General features: G+C 50.5%; 1 protein-coding gene across 12 annotated transcripts in view; it reads left to right on the plus strand.

Annotated features, from left to right (window-relative positions):
* ERI3 (ERI1 exoribonuclease family member 3) overlaps window positions 1–27,329 on the plus strand; it is a 126,341-nt gene that overhangs the window by 38,070 nt on the left and 60,942 nt on the right. For all 12 annotated transcript variants that reach the window (XM_044383910.3, XM_044383907.3, XM_057310700.1 and 9 more), the window contains 2 exons: window positions 1,438–1,497; window positions 5,801–5,892. In XM_044383910.3, the coding sequence (XP_044239845.1) occupies window positions 1,438–1,497; window positions 5,801–5,892 (152 nt within the window). The remainder of the gene's footprint in view (window positions 1–1,437; window positions 1,498–5,800; window positions 5,893–27,329) is intronic.

Genomic DNA, 27,329 nt, shown 5'->3' on the forward strand with positions numbered 1-27,329 from the left:
AGTCTTAGCACTCCAAGATTAAAGCTGCTGACCCAGAGCTCTTCCTCACCCCTCACCCCCCAGGCGCACCCCTAGCCATCTGTGGACCAACTTTTCTTCTCTTTGGCTCAGGCCCTCCCTCTGCTGGGCAGTTCTTTGGTCTGCCAAGCAAGGAAAGGGTGTGGAGGTGCCAGCCGGGTGGGCATGCTGTGGGTTAAAGCCTTGCGAAACAACAGTGTAGTTAATCTTTCTAATTTATTTTCCTTTTAGACCATGGGAAGTCTGTAGGCAGCAGCTGTTACCCAATTAAAATACAGATTAATATAAAAACAGTTTCTGGAATATAAAATAGAGTGGCTGTGTCCTTACACTTCCTTAAAATACCACCTAATAATGACTTGATGAACTACAGAAACCCACCTAGAGGAACTCAGCGTTCTTAAAATGAAAATTTCTTCCCTAAAAGGTGTGTATTACCATTCCATGTAAGTCGCTATGAGAAAATAACCTTCCCTCTTAGAGCCAGCGGTTCCTGTGAGTTGGGTATTTGATATTCATTAAATGTAATTATAGTTTAATTGGAGTTTAATCCCCCCCAACACTTAAAAAAAAGAAGAAGTTGTTCCCCAGCAAGCATGAGATGCTGCTGTCTGTAGAAGTAGCCAGGGGCACATTGGGCATAGTGATTTCCAGCTGGGTCCAGGTCTGTGGAGAGGACCTTCCTACCTAAGATCCCCGAGGCAGTCTGTCCTAGTCTGTTTTCAAGGGATATTTTCACTGTGAAACAAAACAAAGCAAAGCAACAAGTTTTTTAACCTAGGCCTGACCTGGGTGAGTCAGAAATTCTCTAGACCGGGTTCCTCTATTAGGCCTTTTCGTCTGAGTTTCCCCATCAGTTAAAGGTGTCTGTTTCTTGCTTGCCTTGTTGGTATTGAGGGCCCAGGTATTCAGGGTAAAGGGTGGATGCCTGTGGGTCTCCCCTGGCTCTTCTCTGATGTTAGAGGGGGAAATGCTGGACATCGAGACCCAGAGAAGGGGTGGACTTGAACCCAAGTGTGGCTGTCCTGTGTGAACATTCCTCAAGGTCTACAGAAACCTCTGTGAAGCTTGGAGGTGAATTTTCTTTAGATTATAATTTGTAGGGATTTATTGAGCCTATTAAATACAAGACACATGAAATTTTTTTTTTTTTTCTTTTCAAAGTGAAAGCTGAAATAGGTATGAAACACACCCTGTGGTCAGCACAGAGATGTGTTTCCCCCTCTCAGGGCAGGATGTTGTGAAGAAAGTTCATCTTGTGTCGTGGGGCTTCATTCGCAAGGCTTCTGGCAGGTTCTGAGCTGAAAGCAGTGCAGGCCAGAGTCTTTCATGGTAGAAGGAGAAAGGAAAGGATCCAGTGCGGCTTTGAGACCCTGTGCCCTGCTCTTCCACCTATTGGCTAATTCTCTTTCCTTTCAGCTCACCGGGATTATTCAAGCCATGGTGGATGGTCAGCCGAGCCTGCAGCAAGTGCTGGAGGTAGGTTGAGTGACCTTTAATTCCTGACCTCTGACCCTTTCCCGCTGCCTTTCTCTCCCTCCCCTCCTGAGAATGTAGCCGTGTAATTTGACTATGATTATGGCTTGATTAGAATAACATTTGCTGTCACATCAGTGACATGCTGTTGAGCGTATTGAACCATTGATCTGTCATCTCCAGTGGTTCCCGTCAGGGTTACCGGCAAGATGTCCAAGCACTGCCCCGAGTTCCAGCCAGGGCCCCCACCCCCTCCTGGCCCCTGGCCCTGGGCTGGGCAGCTTGGGCAGCCGGTGCTGGGCGGGTCAGGGAGGAGGGGAGCTGAGCTGTGGCACCGCAGGGCCAGCCCTGGGGACTGAAGGTGTTTTTGTTTAGCTTTCGTGTTGGCTTCCTGTGGCATGTGAGCACTTCATTAACTCACCCAGAACTCCCCATCGATGGCTTTTGTTTGCTGCCAGCTCCTCCAGGAGGTGCGGCTGGGCCCGCCTGCCCCACTGCAGCTTGCCGCTGGATGCATTGTGCCTGTCAGGGGTGCAGAGGCTGCACTGGGTAATGATTCCTAATCAGAATAATTACAACAATTGCCTATGTGAGGGAAATCAAATTAAAGGCTTTGGAACCCTTGGCAGAGACCACACTTCTAGGATGTTCTCCTCAGGGAGCTGGAAAAGGTTAAGATGCTGCTTCTTGTGCTCCAGCCTGAGGGAATAAGGAAGGGCTGTGCTTGGCCTCAGCTTGTCTCCCACCCTTTCTGGCCTGGGGGTTTTCACCGAAGGAGAAGGTCCCTTTCCTCCTCCCTCCTCTCTAGGGGGAAGGGAGAAGAGAAAAAGCCTGTGGATCTCATTAGGTGTTTTATTTATCTTTAAGACCAGTAAACCCAAAGCGCAGCCCCTATCAAAGCACAGGAGGAAGCAGAGCATGGGGGGAATAGCAGGGCACACCTGCATTGGAGGTAGTCAGCCTAGAGGAAGTTGGGTGGTAACAGGGAGAGGGGGAAAGATGTCTCTGTATTTAGCCAAGAGGGCCTGTCCCATGGGAGAGAGAAATCAGACTGAATTTCCTGGGGCTTCTCAGGATGGAGTCAGGTTCAGGCTCACCCGGTGGCAGGTATGCTCCCTGCCTCTGGGAGTGTACAAGCCTCGGTTCTGTGACTGGTTAAGCTCTGGGTAGGGTCAATGTTAGGGTACCTGCAGTGGGTTGGGAGAAGAGAAGATGAGCTCTGAGGTGTCTCCCAGCCCCACTGACCCTCTTTTTTTGAGGGGCGATTCACTACTGTGATTGAGGGAGCCCCTCAGCATCGACTGCTCCCTATAAGACCAGACTCAAGGAGAAAGAGGGGACTGACCCATCCTTTCCTATGTCCCAGCCAGGGTCTACCCCCTGAGGGAGGCCAGACAGCAGGCAGCTAGCTATTCCCTGGAGTGTCTCTGGCCAGGATCCTAGGAGGAGGATGCCTGCTGTAGGCCAGCACCAAACCAGAGCTATTGAGGTTATGGGATTTTTTTTTTCTCAGTGGTGCTGGTTGACAGAGATCTATGGTCTTCAGGAGGCTTCCTCCTGCTAACCTCAGGCCAGCCTGGAGCAGGGTGCTCTGGGGATTCTGAGTCTTATCCACGAAGCTACTTTCTGCTACTTCAGCATACTTTGTGGGTGAAGAGGGAAGATTCCTGACATCAACCTGAAGGAGTCTCTGGCAAGGAGACCAGAATGGGCTCTGCTTTGTCTCATTAGCCCTGAGTTGGTCGTACAGCTAAAAAGCTGACTTCTTGTCCTAACCAAGGCCCTGAGCAGATGGCCAGCTAGATGTTTGCCTCACTCATTTGGCTCAGGTAGATCTCACGCTAGACCTTCAGTAGCTGGGAGGGCCAGCCCAGCTGATTGGGGATTGTCTTGGTGATTCCTCTAACTCTTCATCCATTTAAGCAGAGAAGGGAAGGAAAAGGACAGGCTTTATTCCAAATGTAGTATCACTGCCCTGGACAGGCTTACAGTAGAAGGTTCTCACTAAATGTCTAATGCATGAGTGAATGGCCTAGGTCCTAAGCTTCCAAGGGCCCCGTGAGTATTAAATGCTTCTCATGGGGAAGGTCCTGCTGGGCATTGGCTCCTAACAATCTTGTCCTACTCTCTTTTCCAAGACCACTTTGTAGGAGTTAGGGCATTGGGGAGCCCCCCTAGCAGATGGGGCACTTACCTTGGGTATTTCAGGCCAGTGAGCTGGAGCAAGGTTAGATGACATAGGAAGCCCTAGGTTTGCCTTACTTCTTTTTTTACATAAAGACTTGGGAAAGGATACATGAGTGTGAGTGTGTGCATGTCCTCTGTGCAAGTGGGCCATAGTGGCTGGGGAGACAAGCCATTCAGCAGTGGAAGGTCCAGAATTTAGCTTGTTGGGGAGACTCTTGGGCCGAGGGGTATTCTCTGGTGTACAGACTGTGAAGAGGGTCTGCACAGTCTGGCTCAAGGAGCAGCTCCCTATAAGAGAGCCTGAGCTCCTGAGAGGTAGGACTGTTGTAGCCATGGAATGACCTAGGATCCTTGGCCCTACTCAAAGACTGCTTTGGCGTGGACCAGGCCTCCAGGATTCTGAGATATCCCAGGGAGCCAGCCTACACCTGCTAGAAATAATCTTAGTTCACAATTTCATTGGGCTGTCCATTACCTGCTGGAGTCTTTACATTCTGGCCCACCTAACCCCCAGAGTCCTTTCCTGTCCCTCCTTTCAACACACTGGACATTGGTCACACTATTCCCTACTCATATTTCAGTCAGCAGGTATCTATTGAGAAGACACTGCTGGGTTAGGGACTTAGACAGTGAATTAGGCAAATAAAAGTCCCTGCCTTCATGGTGCTTATAGTCTGGTGGGGGAGGCAGACATTGAGCACATAATTGCTTCTCAAATACAAAATGATTGTGTCTGTGCCTCTGCCCGTGGTGTCCTTTGCTGTGCTGCACGCAGTCAGGCAAACCCAACCCCCAAGTCCCCTAGTTCGCTTGTCATCTTTGTGAAGCCTTCCTTTCTGACTCCTTTCTCTGTAAAAGGTAGAGCTAGTCATTTCCTCCTCCTGGTCCTATAGCATTCTGGTCACTTCTCCATAGCTGCATCTATTATATTGTATTATGATGATCTGCCTTTCTTGCCTTCTCAGCCTACTGTCTTTCGTGGTAGGCACTTAATACATTATTACATTTAATTCTCAAAACAACCCCGTAAGGTTAGTCATCCTACCTCATTTTATAGATGAAGGAAACTGAAGTTCAGAGAGGTTAAATGACTTTTAAATGACTTCCCATCAGTGACACAACCAGGATATGGAAGAGCCAAGGTTAGAACCCAGATGTGTCTGACTTTGAATCCTGCATTTCTAGCTACTTTGCGATGTAGCCTTTAAAAACGAATCCTTCTGTGTGAGTGGCGCGGTGGTCATCTGCTGTACTCTTCACCCCATGCCTGGGATCTTCTGAAAAATAGGCAGTGCTTCGGGAATGCTTTATGAGAATTCTCTCATTATACACTGATTTTAGTATTTGTACTTCCAATGTGAGTACAAATAATAAAACTGATCAAAGGGATGAAGCGAAAGAAATACTTAAAGTGTGTTTAAGAGCAGTTTTTATCCCTGTCTAGGAGTTGAGCTCAGCCTTCAAAAGATTCCACTGAATTTGAATCCTCAACCAGGAAAGGAGAAACATAAAGTCTGGGGCCAATTTATGAGATTTCAGGGCTGAAGCAGGCAGTACCACCGCAGGGATCAAGGTGGGGTTCCAGCCCAGCAAGGGAGCTTTTTCTGCTAGACTCACAGTGAAGATTAACTTCACCATCATTTAGGGAATAACCAAATTCATAAATTTGGTTAATAAACCTTTGGTGGGAAGGTGAAATGAATAAATGAATGAATGAACCCGTGGATTGGAGTCCTTGCTTGGGGCCTCCTTCCAGCCTGTTCTCATGGCCCAGGGCATCCTGTGTCTGTGCTAGGCTCTGCTTTTGAGGACCGACTTACCGGGATATGTCCTTATTCCCTCTGGGGCAGGCTGCCAGGCAGTGGGGCAGTGGAGGGGCTCCCTCCCCCCACTCATTCGGTCTTGTGGGTCTTCTGCAGGGATCATCCTCCTGGTGCCCCCACAGCCCTGAGCCCAGGCTGAGAGCCCAGAGTGGAGCCATGGCTGGATAAGATTACAGTTTTCCCCTGCTCTGATTACAAGCAGCTTATCTGCGTTTCACTGGTGTGGCTCTTCACAGACTTGGGAAGGAAAAAAAAAAAAAGGAAAATCTCATCTGTTCTTGTTGTGTACTTTTCAGAGGGTCGATGAATGGATGGCGAAAGAAGGCCTCTTAGATCCAAACGTCAAGTCAATTTTTGTCACCTGTGGAGACTGGGACTTGAAAGTCATGTGAGTATGAGAAGGACTACTTTGCTGGCAGGGCTTGGAAGCTATGGGACCAGGTCTTGCGTTTCGCAGGCTTACATGTCCAAGCCTACAGGGCAGCTGGATCAGGGAGTCCCTGGATCTTTGGGGCTGCCACAGTGAGAAAAGGCCTGGGAACCCTGCCTTCTGCCTCTGGAGCTGGGAGTAGACCAGTCAAGGACCCTACCAGGACTGCTGTTGTCGGGGCCTTCCTGCCTTTCCCAGGTCGCACTGCTCAGGACAGCCCTTCCAGTTGTGAGGCTGCATGTTATTGCCCTGGAAGGAAGGAGTTAAAAGAAGATCCTTTTTTTTTTTAAAAAAACCAAATATCTAGTGTTTACTACCCTTAATGCTTTAGAAATAGTAATTCATTTAATAAACCTTGGTACTTTAATTCCTGTTTTATAGATAAGGTAATTAAAGCACAGAGAGGTTAAGTAACTTGCCCAAGAACACACAGAGCCAGGATTCAAACCCAGGCAACCTGGCTCCAGGGTCCTGTCTCTTAACCATTCTGCTGTCCTACCCTCTTATCTGGGGTACAAGGCCCTGAGATTCAACTGCAGGCCCAGTGGTGGGATGAGAGAGGGCTGCTTCTAGAGCTACCTGATTCCCCAGTCTCCTTGTCCCTCCTTTGTCCCCAGTGCTTTTTCTCCTTTGTCTCCAGGTCCTGCCCTGGTTATGGAAGACAGAACTGGTTCCTTTGCTGGGTTGACACTTTTGCCTCTTGTCTACCCTCATGGATACCTGGCTTCAGACAGCCCCCAGGGAGCTAAAGCGGGGTGGAGGTGGTGGGGGCACTGTTTGCTGAGGATTGATAGAATCGATACCTCTGTGTTCTTTGTGACTGAAGGCAGCTGCGAGCATTCTGGGTATGTGTGTGTGTGTGTGTGTGTGTGTGTGCACGCTTTCGCGCATAGGTGGTGTATTGGTGGGGGGTGAGGAACAGCGGCTCTGGAGTGACATTGCCTACCGAAGTAGGCATTATCTTCTCACCAACGTCCTTTTTTATGCCTTTGGATCCTGGGTGTTGAGGTGAAGTCATGCACTCAGGTGGGTGTCAGGCCTGCTACTGGACACCAGCTCCCTAGGTGAGACAGGAGGAGGGACAAGTCCAGATCACATAAACACCCGCACGCCTCACGTCCACATCCCTCAGGTCATGTACACGCATTGACTGCACACCTGTAGGGTGCACACAGGACTCCCAGAGCTCCAGAGGATCTCTGTGTTCCCAGATGACACTCGTGTGTCAGGGAAATTATAGAGGCTGGACCTGGAAGCAGAAATGAATCAGGGGAGTGCTCCATGGAGAAGGTGAGGAGGAGGAAGGCTGTTGCTCTTATTTATGGCATCCTGGGCAGGTCTGAGTACTTGAAGCAGAGAAGGGATTTAGGTGGAGCTCCACAGTGTAAGAGAAGCTGTTTGGAGTGGGCACGGTTCAGGCTGATACCCAGCGTCTCGGGCTCATGTAGCCCAGTCCAGAGGCCCACTTTCTCCAGACAGCCTCCCAGGAGTCCCACTCTTCCAAGTGGTTGTCACTCTTTGGTGTGTTTATAACCCAGACACCCACATTTCAGAATCTTCTTCATTAATTGGGAATGGCATGTATATATGTGTGTAGACAAAAACTTCCCTGTGCGCCCATGTGGGGACTGTCTGGCCAGGCCTCCTAAGTTGGTTTCTCCATGATACAGAGGGAATCTCAGAGGGTGTCGTCTTTGGGTCTGGCCCATTCTGGCCGGTAGTACCAGCTCAGCCCGGTAGGCCTGGGACACATTTTGGTGACACAGGAGGCTGCTTTGCATCTTCACAAGAACTGATGTAATCAAGAAGAGGGATTGGGTCATTGAGTCCAAACATACAGAAAAAAAGTTTTTGTTTAAAAGATTTTATTTATTTATTTGAGAGAGAGAGACAGCATGAGCTGGGGGAGGGGGGTGGGAAAGGGGGAGAGGAAGAGAATCTCAAGCAGACGCCGCACTGAACGTGGAGCCTGAGATGGGGCTCCATCCCAGGACACTGAAATCATGACCTGAGCCAAAGCCAAGAGTCAAACGCTTAACCAACCACACCACCCAGGTGCCCTGAAACCAAATTTTAATGAGCATTTTCCATATTTCATTCAGTCCTAATTATCTTCCCTGGTAGAAGGTGGTATCTCCCTTTTATAGATGGAAGAAACAAAGCAAAACAATTTAAAACCGAAGCCCAAATTGGTAAACTCATAGCTAGACAGAAGACCATGTTGCTTCTAAAAGAGATGGGTTGGGCAGACTTTGGTAGCTGGTTTGGGTTTGTATTGAAAAGACCAGTGAAGCTCTGAAAAGGAATATGCAGGAAGGAAGCAGATGTCAGGTGGCAGGGGCTGGGGGGGAGGAGAGCTTTGTGGCTGCCTTTTAGAAGCAGGACTCCGCGTAACTGCTGGGAAGGCTCTTAATTAAATGTGTAACAAAATAAAAACAGCCAGAGAGGAAACTTAAGTAGTGCTTCGTGACAGTGCACAGCTTATCGGTGTTCCTGGAACCTCTCGTCAGATGGCTCTCGTCAGAGCCATCACCTTTTTATGCGTCTGGTAAAGGCTGCTGAGGAGCCTGACAAGGGTGGTGTTAAATTGACACCCGCAACTTGTTAGTATGGGGCTTACTTCTTATTTTGACATCCATTTTCAGATTTAACTAAGTCTAAGGAATTCAGCAAATATTTTCATTTCCCACTCTAGTTTCCCAGAGCCATGGCTCCTTCTCATTGCTGCCCTTCCCCTCTCTCCCAACACCCACCCCCAACCAGCTTCCCATCACTTTTGTTGGAAAGGGCCTGATTAGTGAGGCATTGAGAAATGGGAACTGAAGTGGCTGCGGAAATCCCACTGGAGAAAAGGAATCTGCTCCGGTCCCGACAGAATCATTTTGTGTCCATCTTTTGTCAAAGCCAGATGAGTTGATACTGTGTGGGCTTTGATGCTGTAGTCACAGATCCTGCCGAGGTGGGTTTTAATTTAGTGGGCCCGGATTTAATTTTCCTTCTCCACTTGTTTAAGAAATGACACTTGTTATGGCTTTGGCCCTTGGTCAGCTCACCTCCCCTACATGACCCACCTTTCCTTTGCCTCACCTCGTGGTTCTTGAAGCTCTTTATGGCAGTTAGTGTTCTTTCTCCAGTTTTCTCTCTCTCTGCTTACCCAGGCAGGGAATGTCTCTGTAGAGGGGTTCCATCTTTGACATGGCAGCAGAGATCCTGCTGGAGAAAAGCAGTCTGCCCCCTGAACTCCAGGCTTTCACATCCAACTCCCTATTCTGTATCTCCACCTGGATGCCACAGGCCCCTTAAAGCTCAGCTGTCCTCTTTCTCCCAACACCTAGTCCTCCAACTTGCTCTCAAGTTGTGACTAGAACCACTGTCTGGTAGTTCTGTCAGAAACCCGACAATCATCCTTGATTCCTTGTCTCTAGCCACAATCAATTAATTGCCAGATCTTGTTGATTCTTCCTGCCAGAGGTTTCTCAGAGTCGTTGCCTTCTTTCCATCCTTGCTATGGCTGCCCTAGTTCAGGTCACCAGATGCTTTCTTTTTTCCTTAAGATTTATTTATTTATTTGAGAGAGTGAGAGTGCGAGTGGGGGCAGGGGCAGAGGGAGAGGGAGAAAGTCTCAAACAGACTCTGTGCTGAGCACGGAGCCTGATACGAGGCTCAGTCCCACGACCCTGAGATCACAACCTGAGCTGAAACCAAGAGTCGGACACTCAACCGACCGAGCCACCCAGGAGCCCCTCAGGTCACTGTACCTTCTTGGATTACAAAAGTCTTCTAAGTCGCCTCTCTGACTCCACTTTTACCTCCATGCCATTCTCCTGACTGTAGCAAATTATGTCACATGCCTGCAAAACACTTTCAAGGCTTCCTTTTGCCCTCAAGGCAAAGTCTTGCTGTTTACTGAGCCCTCAAGGCCCTTGCTTACTTCTCGAACCTCGTCTTTTAATACACTCTGCATTCCCTACCCCCAACCCCAGCCGGATGCTCAGCTGGCCAGTGCCTCATGATCCCTCTGAACGTCAATTTCTAGGTGTCTTCCTGTGTGTTTCCAGAGCACGTGTACTTACTTATACGTGAAACCGTATTATGTCTGCCTCTATTTGTCTGTCCTCTCACTAGATTATGGGTACCATTATAATCCTGGACAACGTTTGGTGTGTAGTAGTTGCTCAATAAATGTTTGTTGAATAAATGACAGCTCAGGAATGGAGTGAGCCTGTGGAATCCGTACTCAGGAAGAACTACAGAGGATCAATGGAAGGTAGCTTCAGGGAGAATGGAACAGAAGAGGAAATCTTGGGCCTTCCTGCACCAACCTGAGTGTGAGAGGTTGGAGAGCCGGAAACTCCTGGATTTTCTCACTACCAGCACTGGGTTTTTGGGTCCTCCCTCCATGGTAGTACTGGGTGAGATGGCCTACAGGCCTGGACTGTGGAGGAGTTTGGTCCTAGGAGCTGGCCAAAGGGCTCTCTGAGAGGTTTGTGCCTTCTCAGACTGGGGGCTGGGATTGCTCTGGAGGCATTTACATCAAATAATAAAGATAGCCAGCGTGTATCGAGCACATATTATATACCAGGAGTCCTGCTATGCTATTTACACATCATCTCACTTAATTCTACCACAATCCTGTGAAATACATTCTTTTTATAACTTTTTTTTTTTTTAAATGATAAGGAAACTGGTGTCCAGAGAGGTAAGTAATTTGTCAAGGGCACACAACCAGTTTGTGGCAGAGATTTGAACCTAGACATTCTGACTCTAGAACCCGTGTGTTTAACCACCATGTCATCTGCCCATCTGCTTCTGCCCTTCATGGCCCATGGCTTTGTGATATGGTGGGAATCCCCTTCCCTCTTTCCTTTGTTTTCACTGTGTGGCAGATGTTCTCTGACACTCTAGGCTGCTGATACCCAGTCTGGTGTTGGTGGAGGTCTGGACTGTTCTATTTATTTTGATACGGGGGCATGGTTGGCCAGGAGGTGTGGCGAGGGGTCTTTGGGGCGTCCGAGAGCCTCCTTGATGAGCTACAAATGAATGAGTCCTCAGATCTGTTTTAAGGAAACCATTGCCAGTATCATTTTGGATACCTCTATCCTATAGTGTGTTTGGAAGTATGTGGGGGATCTCATCATGTCACTAAGCTCATGAAAGCCTTGCCCCTTGCCCGTGGGTGTGCCAGTTGGTCCCAGCTCTGAGCTGCATCACCTCTGATTAGCAGCCTGCTGGGGGAAGGGGCTTGAGTAAGAACTCCCTGGCAGTCCTGACTTGTCTCATTTCCCGATACTTTTATCTGTCACTGCAAGTGCTTGGGCTCCCCTCCTGAACTAATTAAGTTTGCATGTGTTTAGACACATTGCCAAATAGGGCTTAGCAAAGCGGAACTGAGCTACATCTCTTTCCGAGCAGGGAAGGAAGGGTAAATGGATGCTCTTCCACGAGGGCCAGGGAGAAGCGTGGATGACATGGAGTCGGTGTGTGTACAGATGATAGGCATTCTGCCCTGGCCCTCCTAGGGACCCGGCAAGCTTGCAGAGCAGCCTTCTGATTGGCTGGCAGGGGCAGGTGAGGACCTACTCTCCAGCTCTCTTAGTGACTTGGGCATTCTAAGAGGGCTGAGGGTGGATAGAGGAGAGGCTGTGATGTATGATTTTTATCTCAAGCACAAGCAAGACTGAATGTCCAATTCAGTGGGATTTACAGGGGGAATTTGTGGGGCTGTGTCCTGGTTGCTGCCAACCTGAACCTCCCTAGTCCCCGGGCCTAAAACCACCTGTGTGAATAGCAGCGTGCAGGGGAGCCTTCTTTCCAAGTCTCTGAGAAGTACACTGGAAATGTGAACACCTTTTTGCCCAGAAGACCCCAGGTCCCCTGCTCAGTCTTGTGATCCCTATGAGATGTCCTCAGGGGGAAGTGGAGAGAAGGAGTAGTATTGTGCAGAATCTTTCCACCTTAGAGGCTCACTATGGTGAGGTGATAGCTGACAGCATGTTTTTATGTCAGACCAATGCCTGCCTTTTCCCTAGTGCTGGGTAGCCTGAGGTCTGAGATGCCCTGTGGCAGAATGTTCTTGGATCCTGTCCAGACAGCAGATGCGGGGGCATTACTATGTTGTGTACTCCTTCTCTGAAGTAGGGAGGGGAGGGTATTTCCTACACAAAGTAGTTAGGAAAGCCAGCCGCCAGCCATGGGCAGTCTTGTAGCTCGGAGGCCAATGTGTCAGCTTCCTGGCCGTGAAGAGGCTCTCGGTGGACAAGACTGGCTCAGAGTCAGGCCAGGCTCCCAGTGCACACTGAGTGTGTGTGGCGGCTGGGAGGGGGTTCTGGAGGTTGCGTAGGAATTCTGGGCCTTCGAGCTGTAGCCTAAGCCCAGAGAGAACAAGAACCAGACCTTCTGCCCTCCCTTCAGCTTCCCTAGAGCCCTCTCGTCAGCAGAGGTGCATCGGGTTAGCCCCAAGAAGGCAGCTTGAGTTGATGGGGTCATGTTTCAGCTGCAGCTAATCCAAGTCACTCGATATAAATCTCTCCCCGCTGCCTCTCCCCTCCCTCCCATCCCCAACCCACAGACAGGGAAATGAATCCTGGCCCTCGCCCTGAATACATCATGGCAGGCCTGCCTCTAATGAGAGAGGGCCATTCATTGTAGGGTGAAGCTCCCTGCAGAGCCTGGGATGCCATTAATTAAAGAAGAGCCACCTGAAGCCAGTCGTGCGGTGCAGCCTGCCACGCTCAGATGGAGTGGCGGTGGGGTAGCCTCGTTAGCCTGACAGCTCCTTGGGCCGAGAGTTCTTGGGCTCTGAGGAGTGAGGGGTGCCCCGCCTCCCCCCGAGAGCTTGCAGGCCTCTGGAGCCAGCCTACTCACAGACACGTGAGAGTTCCCTCTGGCACATGTCCTGGTGCCTCGCACTAGTGGCAAAGGGGCTTCTGAGTGTGGGCTTGGTGGGATTTTCCATTGCCTATGGGCAGGCCCCAGGGCAGGAGCAGGTTTCTGTGGAGTCCACGGGGACTCCTAGGTCCTTGCCTGAGCCCCCTTTCCCCTCTTCTCCATGTGGTCCTGGAGCTGCAGGTCAGCAGGCACCTCAGAGCCTGAGTTTGGGGCAGTTGGTCTGCTCCGGAAGGACTTTGGACCTGAAGGGGCCCTGGGGAGAAGCTCTGTTGTCTGATCACTACGTTCGGCCCCTCCTTGGCAGGCAGAGAGTCTCTGGTGATCCACTTTCTGGGCACTTTTAGGCTGAGTGATGGGACTCTAATGTTGGCCTCATCTCCTCATCCACTAGGAATGGGTCTGAAGCACTCTAGTGATTTTTTGGAACCCCTGGAATGGCAGTTTTGCTTGGTTAAAATCCTGATAAAAGATAGACATTTGTGTGGTAACTGATCAGGCTTCGAGATGTGTGTGGTGGTGGGAGCCTCATGCTTTAGCCTGCGACAGAGCCTCTGACTGGATGGCTCTCTACTGTTTCATTGGTCCTGAGGCAAGTATTGCTGCCCAAGTACTGGCCCCCAGAGTTATACTCCCCTTGACCATCCATGAGGGTCTTATCACCTCCTTCTTACTGGCAGAGGGGCTGTAGGCATCGAGACCTTTGTATAGCCCAGAGTTGGGGTAGCTCAGCCAGTGTCTGCCTGACTTGTCAGGAAGACAAATTGGTACTGTGGCTCTTTGAGACGGTCTCGGGAAGTCTGTTTCTGTGCTTTGTGGCAGTATCCGACAGGCTGCTTCGGAGAGCTTCAGAACCAGCTGGGGCCATGGCTTGACCATATGTCCATCTCTGCTTCCCCACAGCTCACCTGGTGCGGAACAGAGGCTCTTACCACCTCCTAGGCCTGGGACTTGGGCTACACTCCTTTGTGTTTTGAATATTTCTGGACCTTCCCAGGCCTTGGCCATTTGTTTGGGCTCCTCTGTCCTCTGGCAGCTAGAGAGTGAAGGCTGGAGGGCTTGTCCCCTGAACTCCCAAGGAGAAGGAGACACTGTTGCTCCTGGAAAATGTTTTACTTTGGGTGAGATATTTTTGTGTTTTTTAAAAAAAACTCTGACTCTTGAGACCTAACTTTTTTTTTCCTAATGTTTTTAGAAATCGAGGTCTGAAGTAGGCACAGTAGGATACATAAAGCATACAGAGGTGAAATGCACAGCTCCGTGTGTTTTCATGCAAGTACGCACCTGTGCAGCCACCCCCAGATCAAGATAGTCAGCCTTTCCCGTCGTCCTAGAAATCCCCTTGTGCCCCTTCTCAGTCAGTAATGCCCTCCGCCTGTCAGGTAACCACTGTTCTGACTTCTATTACTTTTGGTTCGTTTTGCCTGTTCTTGACTTCCAATAAGTAGAATCATAGAAAATGTACTCTTTTATGTCTGACTTCCTTTGCTCAACATAACGTATGAGAGAGTCCTCTAAGGTGGTTGTATATGTTAGTAGCCTTTTCATTGCCGTATAATGTTCCATTGTATTTCTATACTGTACTTCATCTCTTCTCCTTTTGTTGGACTACTTCTACATACCTTCTTTAGCCCTTCTGTACCTGGTTGTCAAATGAGTATGTGAACGTTCAATCTGATATGAGAATCTCCCGAGACCTATCAGCTTGTCCAAATCCCTCATCCTTTAAAACCTAACTCCAGTCCTTTGGATATGTGGTCTCCCTGTGTCTTCTGGAATCTGCACTGGCTTCCCTCTTCTCTGAACCCCTGTGATAGGGAGAGGCTGGCCCCAGGCCTGTGGAAGTGGCCTTTGAGCCATACTGACCCGTTTAGTTATTCTTTCAGCAGATGTTGATTGAATACCCACGCTATTCTAGGCATTGAGGGTATAGCAGTGAGCAGAGATAAAACTTCTAAAACATTCTGCCTTCATGGAGTTTACATTCCAGTGCATGCAGCCAGCACTGCCCTCTGTCCTTTATACCCTCGTGCCAGAAGAATCTTGGTTTTGCCCAGGCTCCTCTATCTTGTGGGCTTCTGTGGGAGCTGGGTGGCAATGGCCCTTGCCCCCTCAACAAGGCCTCTGTAGGGGCTGTGGGCTTCTGCCTCCCTCTCCTGCTGCTGCTGCTTGGCAGTGAAAGGGTTTCTCAGTATTGGTGCTTCCCTTCCACTGTCCAGGAGTCTGATTCCCTCTGTAAGAGGAGAGAATTAATCTCCAACTTTCCATGCCTGTAAGGTGAGTGACCTCTGTTTTGTCAGTGCTTGCCAATCTGTCCTCTAATTCCCAGCCAGGGTAATGGAGACATTACTCTGTGCTAAAGCAAACCACCGTACCAGACCGATCCAGGCTCTGGGAACGATGGGGCAGTCTGTGGGGATCTCCTCACAGGTGATGGGCGTCTGGAGACTACAGGGGCATTGACACCGGAGCGGCTTTGGTCCTGAACTGTGGTTGGCAGATTCAAGGAGGGAAGGTGCCCTGTCATCATATTCGCTTCAACCACCATCCGTGCCAGTGGGGCAGCCACTTCAGTTTGGTCTGAAATAGGTTTCCTATATTGGGCTCCTAAGAGCACATGAGAGGCTGCAAACACCGCAGTGAGGAAGAGGAGTCAGGAAGCAGGGGTCTTGGAAGATGAAGGCTGGGGAGCTCGAGGCTATAGCTGGTGTAGTGGCCTGTGCCCGAATGATCTGTGGACTTTGGGGGCTTAGCTCTGTAGGACGTGGGAAAGATGGCTGTGAGTAGGTGGGATAAATTTTTGGTGTCCCTGGCTAAAGGGCGACATACTCAGACTTGATAGTTCTGTAAAACTGTTTCTTCCAAAGCCTGCAAGGATGTTGGTTTGGGGAAGAAAGCCAGCCAGCCCAGAGAATCCCGGGAGCCTGACAGGCCTTTTTCTCTGCGATTCTTTCTTGCAGGCAGCCCGAGGCAGCCTGTCTCTTTGTTAACAGAGTGACAGCAATGTGACACCATGGAAATAATTACTAACAAATCACGGTGCTGACTGCAAACAGCTCTCTGTCTTCAGAGGCATGTCAGGGTGCATTAGAGCAGGACTGGAGGAGCGGCACATGTGGGGGCCGAGGCGCAGCCCGCACTCAGACGCTCTCTTCTTCCCCCAGCCTGACCCCTTTCTGCTATGGCTGACTCTCCTGCTTGTGGCCTTTTCCTAGAGGTCAGCTGAGGAACCAGCCAGATGAGTGACATGTGGCTAGTCCCACTTCCTCTGGGCAGGTAGCTAGGACTCCCATCTTTGCTAAGGAACACCTGGGTAGTGATGAGATCCAGGAGTTTTTCAATTTTGAAGCCCCCAAAAGGTGGAGGAATGTGCCATTTCTAATTTACTCTGCCAGTTGGGTTCAGCTTCACCTGCCAGTGGCCTTGGGGTGATGGGAAATATTTGCTCCAGCTGGACCCAGAATGTGGGGGAAGCCTTGCATCTCACTGTTGGCTCAGCTCCCTTCCCCCACAGCCCTGGTTTCTTCTTCAATTGCCATAGTCAATTTTTGGTAAGTCGACTTTGTCCATTCCCTCTTGGTTAGCAGAGTGATTGCTCTGACTGTCAGGGCTGTAAATAATGTTCCTGGTGTGTGTGGCTGGAGGCAGCCGTGTGGGGTGGGGAGCAGAGTGGAAGGAGGAGCAGCACTCTGAGGGCTCCCTGGCTCTCCCCCTCCCCTCTCATACAATATTTATCCAGGGATGGGAGTCAGATGCAGCGACCTCAGGGGTCACCCAGTTAAATAGCTTCTGAACCTCCCTGCATTCTAATTGCTGCAGTTGTCCTTTGCTCTGGAGACTTCTCCTCCCCATTGTCTGCTGAGGCACACACTAATGGCTCTCTTCCCTGGCCCTGCTGGGAGGCATGTGGTGGGGGGGTGGCGCGAGGGAGAGGGCTCATTGCTACCTTCCTTTCCCCGGGGATAAGGGAATCTAGGGCCTATTAACAAGTGGCTTTAGCTAGGAGGAGCACAGACCCCTGCCTCCCTCCTGCCCCTTCCCCAGAGCTGGCTGGAGAAGGAGGCCAGGCAGTGGGCTTGGCTTATGGGGCCAAGGGGCTTGACCCATTTCCGGTGCTATAAGCGGAATTGTGAGACTAGTGACTCTTCTGCAAGGCGACAGACCCTTGAGTACTCAGCTGATGAGCATCATCTTGTGTTTCCATGGATGGTCCCACCTTCAGGGTTTGGAAACTTATAATGAGTGATATGTCCAGTTGGAATGTCTGCATTTTGCCCAAAGATTGGCCATTTGTGAAGTCTCTTTGGTTCCCCCAGAGGTCGATTTGGGTGATTGATGATGGTAGCGGGTGTGCCCCACTTGGTGATTTAGGAGTGGCATATGCCACATGTCTTCATCAGGACTTTCTTTGTGAATGTCAGTCATCCTCCACTGCAGCCCTTCTCTTTCAAGAAGTCTTTTGGAAACTACCCCTGAAGGTGCTGACCACTGCGTATGCTGGAAGTGCCGGTATTCCAGCAGTAGCCCAAAGTCAGCTCCCTCTGAGAGCTGCTGCGGCCGGGAAGTCCTGTGCTGGGGACTGTCAGGAGCACAGGTGATCGGGACAGGAAGCAACTTGCGTGTAACTAACTACAGGCTGAGTGAGGCGGAGGATGAAGATACAGAGAAGATACAGAACAAATGCCGTGAGAACGCAGAGGTGCACAGTAGAGAGACTGAATGGGTAGTATATCTTAGCAGGAAACTTTAAAAAAAAAAACCAAATATTAAAGAAATCCCAATATTACAAGGTATATAAAAGTTGAGCTTCTCTGGTTGAAGCTGGGGCAAGGCCCTGCCATTCTTCCTCCTATTCTCCCAGTCTACAGGGTAGCTTCATGTCCCTTCTAGAATCCTAGAACCCCATTGAGCACAGTTAAAAACCACTAGCCTATTCTAATGCCCACCCGGCAGTGTGACTCTGTGTAGGCCGAGTGCTTTCATGTTTTGAGGGAGTCAGGGAAGCTGGGGTCAGGGCAGAGGAGATCAGCCCTAGAGGGTAAGGGAAACAGCTATGTCCTTGAGTGCATCAGAGCAGAGATCAATCGACATCCCAGAACCTGACCGCTTGCAGGATGCCTCTCCATGGAGCCTCCAGAGGGCATTGTAGGCCACACAAAAGCAGCCCAGGCAAAGGGTCAAGATGGCCACAGGCCAGGTGGAGACTAGTGGGGGACGAGTGAGATATCTTGGAAACAGCTCAAACTGCTAAGGAGCTCTTGAGTTCCTTGGCCAAAAAAGAGAATAGCTCATCAGCTGAGACACTGACCAAAGTGCCCTGGAAACCTCCTGTCACCTCCTCTCCCTCTACCCTCCTCCCTGCTGCCTGCTGGGGCCTCTCCCATTCTGTCTGGGAAAGAGCTCTAGCCAGGACCTAGTGGCAGCTCTGACACTTCCCACAGTCACAATAGGTGGGGCACCGTGCCCTTTCCTTGGAGGAATTGGCCTTGGGGAGACCCTGGAGAGACACTTGTCTTATTGTTTCACTGGAGAGGGGCTGGGGAGATAGAAGGTATTTGACTTCCTGAACTATCTGTGGCACCGGGGAAGTGCATATTATACTTAATACACATCTTAAACACCACAGGGTTCTTGTAGCACTTGTGTTCTTCTTGTGGTCATGGGCTCCCTGTGGGAGAAATGGTTGGTGAGTGGGCCGGCAAGCAGTGGAGCAGGGAGGTGCCATTTACATGTCAGTGCCTTTCGGAGGCTTCGAGCAACTGCTTGGCAATGGGGATTTGAGGTTGGTTTTCTCGGGGACGACCAGCAGCCTGGCCTGTGGGGCGTCCCTCTGCTCTGCCTGTGTTCTGGTTTCTGTTTGGGAACTCTCCAGAGCAGCATGTCTGGGAACACTTCCAGCTGTGCCGCCAGACCCAGACGCAGGTGACGGCCTTTCGTCTGTACCATAGGGAAACCAAGAGGAAATTAAATGTCATTTGCCCCCTGCACAGCAGGTCGCTGCCAGATCAGACACTGCTGATCAGAGCTGTGCAGAGGGTACCCGAGGGAAGGCTTATGCCTGCAGCCATGCCCTCTGAGCTGTGGAGACTCCCAGGTGATGGTCTGGCTCACTCCCAGGGCTTTCTCTGCCAGGCTGGGTTCACCCTGGCCTGGAGCCCAGCCCTGTGCTACATGACAGCTGTGGCCTATGCCAGGCCAAAGGTGCGTGTGTACCAGTAGGAGGGAATGGAGGGGACGGGCAGGGCCTGGGAGGCAATGAGATGATCAGCCCTTCCTCAGAGAAGCTGCATGGTGCTCTGGAAAGAGATGGGCCTTTAGAATTAAGAGACTTGGGTTCGAGTCCTGACTGTACTACTTAATAGTTGTAGGATCTTGGGAAAGTCACATTCCCACTCAACCTCCATGTCCTCATCTGTAAAATGGAGATTATGATAAGCTCTGGCTCCTGCCACCTGTGGTGGAAGTACTTCCTGTTGGATCTGGTGCCAGAGTTTCCTCCCCTGTCTCCCCTAGATCTGGAAGGGAGCCCCTGGAGTCCATTACCCATGGGCCTCCCTGTGAAGTGAGTTGGCTGAAGTTGATGGGGAGGGGGATGGACAGTAAGTCTGGCCTGGAAGGCACAGCCAGTGATCTCCCCCCACCTGAGGCCTTTCCTTCCTGTCCTGGTCCTCTCAGCTAGGTAGCCCAAGGCCTTTATAAGATGAACATGGGTCATGGTGGTCACCTGCCCAATTGCAGGACTTAGCTGGCCCCCTCCAGCCTCACACTTGGCATTCTCCTTCTGTTGGGAGGACCTTAGGGCTTGTCCCCACCCCTCCCTTGCCTTGAAGTCCTAGCAGTCGGCCGTAGTTCTCGGCTCTGCAGTGACATTTATTAACAGGGCTTTGGGAAAAGATGTTTTAATACTGCGAGTTCTCTCTAGAAAACTCCCCACCTCCACCTCCCCCCCATCTGAAGCATGGCTGCTGGTGGTGAAATTCATTAGTGTTCCCTGACAGGCAGTGGCGACAGAGGCGCTCGCTGTCTGCTTCCCGCTCCCTCGCTCTCGTGCTCCTGCTTCACGCACACTGATATTTAAAGCTGATGGGCTGCTTATAGACTTCTTGTACCATGACAAGTTTGGGGAGGGGGTGGGCGAGGAAGAGACAGACAAGGAGCCAGCTGTCACGCTGGTATTTCAAACAGTACTCTCTCCTGACCCTTTGCAGGCTCCAGCAAGTGTATCATCTTTCTGAAGCCTGTGGTTGGAATTGTAACCTGCAGCTGTCCCAGAGGATGGGGGCAAGTGTGGGAGCAAAGTGGGCTGAGAAGTCGGTGCTCTCCCAGGGCTGTGGGCCGGCGAAGAACGAATGGAGGGACAGAGAGGGAGAGAGAGAGAGAGTGTGTGTGTGCGTGTGTGTGTGTGTTCTAACAGAGGGGACTGAAGCAGAGTGTTTGTAAGTGCTCCCCAGCAGTGCTCTCCCATCACCAGAAATAGGATGGCCCTTTCTGTCGTCTTTCCTGGCGTGATCATTATGTTTCATGCTGTGATTATCTTCTTGGTGGTCTTGGAAGCTCCCTGAGTCTAGGAATCAGGTTTGATTGGCATCTGCCCTTGAGGGTCCTGGGTCTCAGTGATACCGTTAAGTCTGTGGTAGCAATTGAGGTAGAATGTTCTCCCATTTTGTGTCTAGACTAGGGCCTTGATTTTTTGTTCCCTCCTATTTGTGTACTGATTCTTTAGATTTGGAGAATGAGTCCCAAGGTGCCGCCTCCTCCTTGCACAACTCCTCCTCTCATCCCCGGGCTTCTTGGAATTCATTTTTTGCCATTGTTCAGTGGTTTTAGACTTTCCCTTTCTGTGTCATCCCTAGCAAAGCTTCTCCAGCATATTTTTCCTGAGTAAGGCACTGTCTTCTCAAGGCAGGTGGTCCGGAAGCCTCTCCAAAGGCTGTGGCAGGTTTGGTCACAGCTGACCTCCTTATAGCCAGATTTCCCTTCTATGAGTGCTTATGTAGGAATGTGTTTCCCTTGGCTGGCTCCTACAACCTTCATAGAGCAGGGCATGGAGGTGATGTAACTTGCTGAAGGACACGTGGGCACTTGACCAAGTTGTCTCTTAGTGCGACAGAGCCGTGTGCTGGGTGGGGATTGTCCTGCACTCTCCCTCCCCCTGCCCCCCTCTAGCTCTGAGGGAGCCGTTGGGGAATGGGCCTGACTGCTCTACTCCTGGCTCTTTTAGCCTTGTCATTGCCGTCAGTGCTGCCAGTGGCTTCCTCAATTTCAGCACAACTGTGTGTGTGTGTGTGTGTGTGTGTGTGTGTGTGTATCTGTCTCGGGGGCAGAGAAGGGTTACTGGACACCGCTCTAAAAGCACCCTGGACGTTGGGTGGAGAGTGGAGCCAGAACGCCTCTTCTGTCCGTAGACTGCAGCGTATTCTTGAACTGCCCAGGACCATCTTTAATACTTCTGCAACACCTCCCCCTGGCCTCCGTCCTTCACCCTACCCTGCACTCTATCCTGTAGGCTTCTAGGAGGGCTTGCTGGCATGGGGCTGCTGTCTCGGGCAGCACCTTTGTCTGCCTTCCTGAGCTTGCTGACCCCCGCCTGGTCTGAAAGCACTGGGTGCTCAGCCCGCCAGGGTGGCCCAGGCCACGTCTTCTACCATGGTGCGCCTCGAAGGTGAGACAGAAACTAACCGGCTTTGATAAGTACGAGGCTCCAGCATTAATTTTTTATACATCAGCGGTGGCCAAGTGAGTGAATTTAATTATGAGTCTGCTTTCTGTCCACCCTCCTCCCCCCAATGTGGTGGTTCAGAGCAGAGACTAAGGAACCTGTTGAAATGAGAAACCCCTATTTCCTGGCTTGACCCCCTCACTAATTCGGGTTAAATTGCTATGCTATTGCAGTGGTGACACATTGTGCCTGCCTCTGTTTGTACAAGAGGATGCGGTGGGGGAGGAAGGACCAATTTGCACAGAGATAAAGGTGTCGCGGCAGATAACTAACGTCCCAGCCTTGTGCCCGCTCTCATTGTAGCTCAATTTGCTCTGTGTGGAAGCCCAGCCTTCCCCTCTTTCTTCCTTCCCTCCCCTTGCTCATATTTTACCTCGATGCCACAGTGTAATGATGCCCTGCGTAGTGGGGGAGGAGATAGGCACCTCTGGCTGACAGCCCTTCCCGATAACCAAATTCCAGCCCATCCATCACTAGCTACTCTCCTCAACTTGAGGAAAAGTGATCGTGAGAGGCGGGCCGTTTATCACCCAGGGTCTGTTTATCTCCTCTGGTGGGGGGGAACAGAAACAGGAGAGACAAAGAGCTGTGTCCCTAGCTAAGTGCTGCCTCGGCTGGGATAGCCTGCCTGTGCTGGATGCAGACTCATCACAGGCTGTGAAGGCTCTGACTGGGTGCACTTCCCAGACTGGGATCCATTGGGAATGGGACCTTTCCCTCGGCCTCGGAAACCTGGCAGCTCTGAAACGCAGGACAGCCAGTGACAACATTCCACGTGCATGTTTGTATCAGAGTGAGCAAGCGTAGAGACCCTCCTGGAAACAAGCCCCACTCCCCTTCATAGGTGTCCCTTTGGCAGGAACATCCACCTGGCTGATTGGTTGGGTCTGTTGGCCTATTCCTTGCCCAGGCTGACTCTTCTGGCCCTCCGTGACACAACTGTGACTTAGGAGAAGACCAAGCCTTTCTCCCTACTCTTGCCTTTGCTCCTTAATACTCCCCGTTTCTGCATATCAGATGGGACAAAATAGTTTGCCCTTGCAGGTGAGCCGTATGTGCCTTCCTGAGCTTTTGGACACCAGGACTGACAGCCTACATTACTTCAAGATCTGGGCCTCATGGCCTTCCCAGAGAGACAGAAAGATCATATACGGCTCCAGATCTGGCTGGCCTCCTGTTCTTTAAGGGTTCAAGTCTGGTAAAAGTGAGAGTGGCCTGGATCTCCCTGATTTGGAGTTGCCCCTAAGACTTAGAGAGGGAAAAGCACAGAAGGAATTGGCGTGCATAACTTTTGCCAGCCCTGGTGCCTGCGCTCCTGCTGGTCCTGGCTGTTGGTGTCTGCCAGTCTGTCAGACCTCCATGGATGCTGCTGGCCTCCTCAACTCCAGCCTAGCAGTTCTAGCAGAGCCCCCCAGCTCTGCGTCACCTAATCTTCAAAGCTGAGCTCCTGTTCACAATGGCTTCATCCTGCCCCTACCTATTAGCGAGGGTGGTGTTCCCTTAATGAGCTAGTCCCCTGCCTTGGCTGGCGCCGAGCTGGTCACACCTGTTTGCCATCAGGGCTGTCTGGGCCCAGCCCAAGCACTGGGCTGCAGGTGGTGGGGCGGGATGAGGGGTGGGTGGGGAGGGCCGGGTTCCTTATGCTTTGTACCCTATGCTTGTTGGAGGGGGCAGTTTCTTGTACCCCTCTTCCTCCCACACTGTTCTTTCTAAGTGGGGGAGGGCTCTCTGCTTTCTTTTTTGTTATTTGGAAGGAGTAATAAGGGAACTTGAGGAATACCCCATCTTTTCTAACTCCTGCCTGGAGTTAGAAGTAGTGAGGAGCTGGTCAGGCGTCTTTGAGGAGGGTTTGATGTTCCGTGCTGATGACCCTAGGGCCCGGTGTGATAGGAGCAGCATCACGTGGTAAATGCTGAAGGCGGATCCCCTCTCCAGCCCTAGGCCCCACAGTATTTGGAAAGTGATCGTAATCCCTTGGTTTAGAGCCCACGGCAGGACTGGGGGGCCTTCCTTAAAGGGGCCCCCTTAAAGGGGGCCCCTTGCATTCATGAAGCTGAAGGAAGTTTTGATTTGGTTGAAAAAATCTCATTCCTTTTTATGGCCTGGACATAATTGGCTCTTTTCTATTGGCCATCAGTGATGTCATTCCGACCCTCATAAAGAAGGGGAAATCACACCTGTGGACTTGGTGCATAAAATTTCATTGGGCAACAGTAATAAGCATGGCCAGATGATGTTTGGGCAGTTGAGGAGCTCTGTGCCCAGTGATTCCAGCTGCATGGAGACCTGGGCACCATAAACCTGCCTGCACGTTCATGCCCGTGGGCTAGTCCAGGGCGCACTGCCAGTGGCTCTTTTCCTGGGATCAGTATCTGGTGGGAACTCATGTGACCCTTCGTGCCGGGGGGACTTTTGTCCTCTTCTTTTCCAAATTGGTGGAACCATGTACCCCCTGGTACCCACAGACCCTAGCCTTAGGCTCCTAAGAACCTTGGAGCCAGGTGTGACCTTGGGCAGTAACCACCATGCTTAGCATGCTACCTGCCTCTCTAAGGCTCCAGCCCTTGCCTTCCCAGGGGCTGTAAAGAACTCCGAGTGCATGTGCATGACGGATGCCTTGTGCAGTCGGAAGGCTGAGATCCTACTTCTCGTTCTCCCCTTGGCTTGTTGTGTGATTGAGCAAATCCTTTTTCTCCTCTGGGCATTACTTTCCTATTTTATATAGGGGACGACAACTGCTCTGACTTCCCTTTCTCACAGTTTCTCTTGGTGCTCTCTGAGCTGGGTAGGGTTCTGTCATAGAGATGTGTAGCTGTCTTCCCATGAGGCACCTGGAAGTTCAAGTTCTGGCATTTGGCTCTGTGTCTCTTGTGAAGATGGGCCTGGACCCTGCTGGATCTCGTCTGCTTGTGTCTTGGAGTCACAGGGCTAGGAGCAGCCACAGACTGGAGGACTCAGCAACCCGAATGCCTGTGAGTCTGCAAACTGCATGTGTACCTGCAAGTCCTGGATCCTGAGTGAGAATTACAGTCCCGTCTTCCTCTCCTTCAGTCAGCCACGGGGTACAGATAGTGTTCAGGGCTCCCGCTGAGCCATATCTGAGGCAGACCAACGCGCCTGATGGTCTGACTAGTCTGTCTTTGACACAGCCCCCCTGGTATATATAGGTCCTCCTCCGAGAGGATTGGGTAGGATTCTATTATGCCAGACCCTTCCTACCTGGGTAGAAATGTCTACCTTTGAAATCTTGCTGAAGAGGTAGCCGCCACCCCTCCCCCCCACCCTGCACCCCCCACCAGGGTTAGCCACAGCCAATAGGACTCCTGGTCCATGTCATCTAAAAGAATTGGGGCACTGGGAGTGGCTAAGGGAGAGTACGATAGGTGCCCCAGGACCCCTGCCTTTTGCTGGCCGGTCCCCCAACCTATTCCTTTGCAGATTCTGCTGCTTCTGATGGCCCCTTCCCTCACAGGCCTTAATGCGGTTTTTCAATAGCTGAGCTCAGCAAGCATTTTCACAAATAACAAGGATAAGGAACATGAAAGAAAAATGGAAGGAAATAAGAAAGTTATCCAAATGATACAGTTCTCCTTAAGCAACCACATTGTAGCTCCTAAGGCTGTCTTTCAGCCTTCAGAACCTTGCCTGGTGTCCTTACATTCTTGGTCCTTGGTTTCCACATGGGGATGTGCTACCTGGATAGTCCTTCATCGTGGTCTCAGCCAGAATTCCCTTCTGGAAAATTGACTGTTTGTAGTTAATGTCCCTGCACCACCTGGATATTTGAGAGGAACCTCCCCTTCAAGTAAGAGATCTTGGGTCTTAGAAAAGTAAATCCTTACTGTACTGCCTGAAACATGGGGATCAGTTTCCCCTCAGTGTCTGCCAAATAATGGAGTAATGGAGGGAAGGCTGGACTGCCCTGGAACTTTCTGGGGTGGAACCAGTCATCTTAACTGGATTTTTACTACCAGACTTCCTCAAAAAGGAGTTTATACTGTGGTCTCCACTTCCTTATCTCACTCACTGTTTGACACGTTGCATGCTGCCTTCTGCTCCTGCCAACCCACTGATGCCAAATTCATTGGGTTTTTCTCAGCTGTCATCTTGCTTGACCACTCCATGGCATTTGACACTAATGACCTGTAATTGAAGCTCAAAAATCAGTTGTATATATTCCAGAAAGGGGAAGTGTGCTTTTAGGTTGTTTAGGTTGACCACAGGTTGATATAAAGTGAGGTCAAAAGAGCATGTGTGACTCTGGGTATCTGATACCCTGAAAAAGGTCCAGGAGCTCTAGGAATGAGGGTGGGTTGGGTGCGTCCTGACTCATGGTACGTTATCTCCTGTGGAATTCTGGAAGGAGCTGAGAAGGGACCTCTGGGGAAGTTTCTTGGGCCCTCAGATCTTGGGAGTACTCTGTAAGGAAGAGATGGAAGTCTCACTCTCTAGTTTCTAAAGACTCATGGGTAGAAGTTATAGAGAGACAGATTTTAGTTCAGTATTAAGAAAAGATGTTCTAGAATTGAAGGAGTCCAAAACTAGAGCTGATTGCCACGTAAAGTGGTGACTTCCCTGTGTGTGGCGATGGTCTTCTGGGGGTGACCTGATTTCATTTTTGCTCAGTAACACCTCCATGACATTAGCCTGGGCCCTCTGTTCATCTCACTCCATACTGTTCCCTGAAGATCTACTCTTTTGGCTTTAATTTCATTTAAATTACATTAACAATTCAGCAGTTTATATCTCCAGTCCAGACCTCTGCTCAAAACTGGATATGCAGCCGCCTCTGTAGATATCATCACCCTGCCACATGTCTTCTAGGCACTTTGAACTCAGCAGACATTGAGCGCCCACCATGTGCCATGCACGTACATAAAACTGCATTCTCAACTTGCGCCTCCTTCCAGTGGTGCATCAGGGATGAGGCAGTGAGCAGTCCACCGTGACTTGGGCAGAGAATTTAAAAACAGTCATTAAATTGACTAAATACTGGTCGGTTCTGAGTGTCCGATATCCTCTCTGTGCCCCTGCCTCCCTCTCTGTGTCTAACTCAGGGAGTAGCATGAAGCTCGCCAAGCCACAAACTTTGAATTGGGCTCTACCGCTTCCTCTCATTGGGTCCCACATCCCATCCTGCACATCTCATATCTGTTCCTTGCTTGTTATTTCTACAGCCTTTGTCTAGCTCTGGGCTACTACCCAGCTTTTTCAGGGTATTGTTTTTGTTGTCCCCAGAAAAATCTTTGTAAATCACAGCTCTTCAGAGGCTTTCCATTGCCTATGGCCAAGCTCTTCTCTTAGCAAGAAAGTTCTATGTTCTTTCCCAGCTACTATTTCTGGTATCTTCCTCCATGTTTTCATGTATCCCAGTGCTCCCAACTTAAGGCTGTTTAGTCTATTTCTTTTATTGTCTGTCCCACTGAACAAATTGTGAGCCCCTTAAAAGCAGGGGCTAAGTCTTGCGTTTTGAGTCCTAAGTGCCTGCCTATTATTAAACTTCAGTAAATGCTTGGTTGAATGGATTTATGCAGGTACGACATCCTATTTAGAGGGAAAGACCATTTATAAATCATAAGAAAAAATAAGAATGGGCTCTTGGTTTAAATTCTGATCTCTTATCCTTTTGCATGGTCTCTTCTCTGTCGGCAGAAGACCTCTTGCTAGAAACTTAAATGTGAACTAGAGCCCCTGACCAGCCATCACCAACTCACGTGCTCTTCTCTCTCTCCTCCCATCTTAGATCCCTGCCTCTCTGCTATAACAAAACAGCTACAAACTGCTGCATTGG

This window comes from Ursus arctos, unplaced genomic scaffold (genome assembly GCF_023065955.2).
Source record: "Ursus arctos isolate Adak ecotype North America unplaced genomic scaffold, UrsArc2.0 scaffold_12, whole genome shotgun sequence".
Classification (NCBI taxonomy): Eukaryota; Metazoa; Chordata; class Mammalia; order Carnivora; family Ursidae; genus Ursus; species Ursus arctos.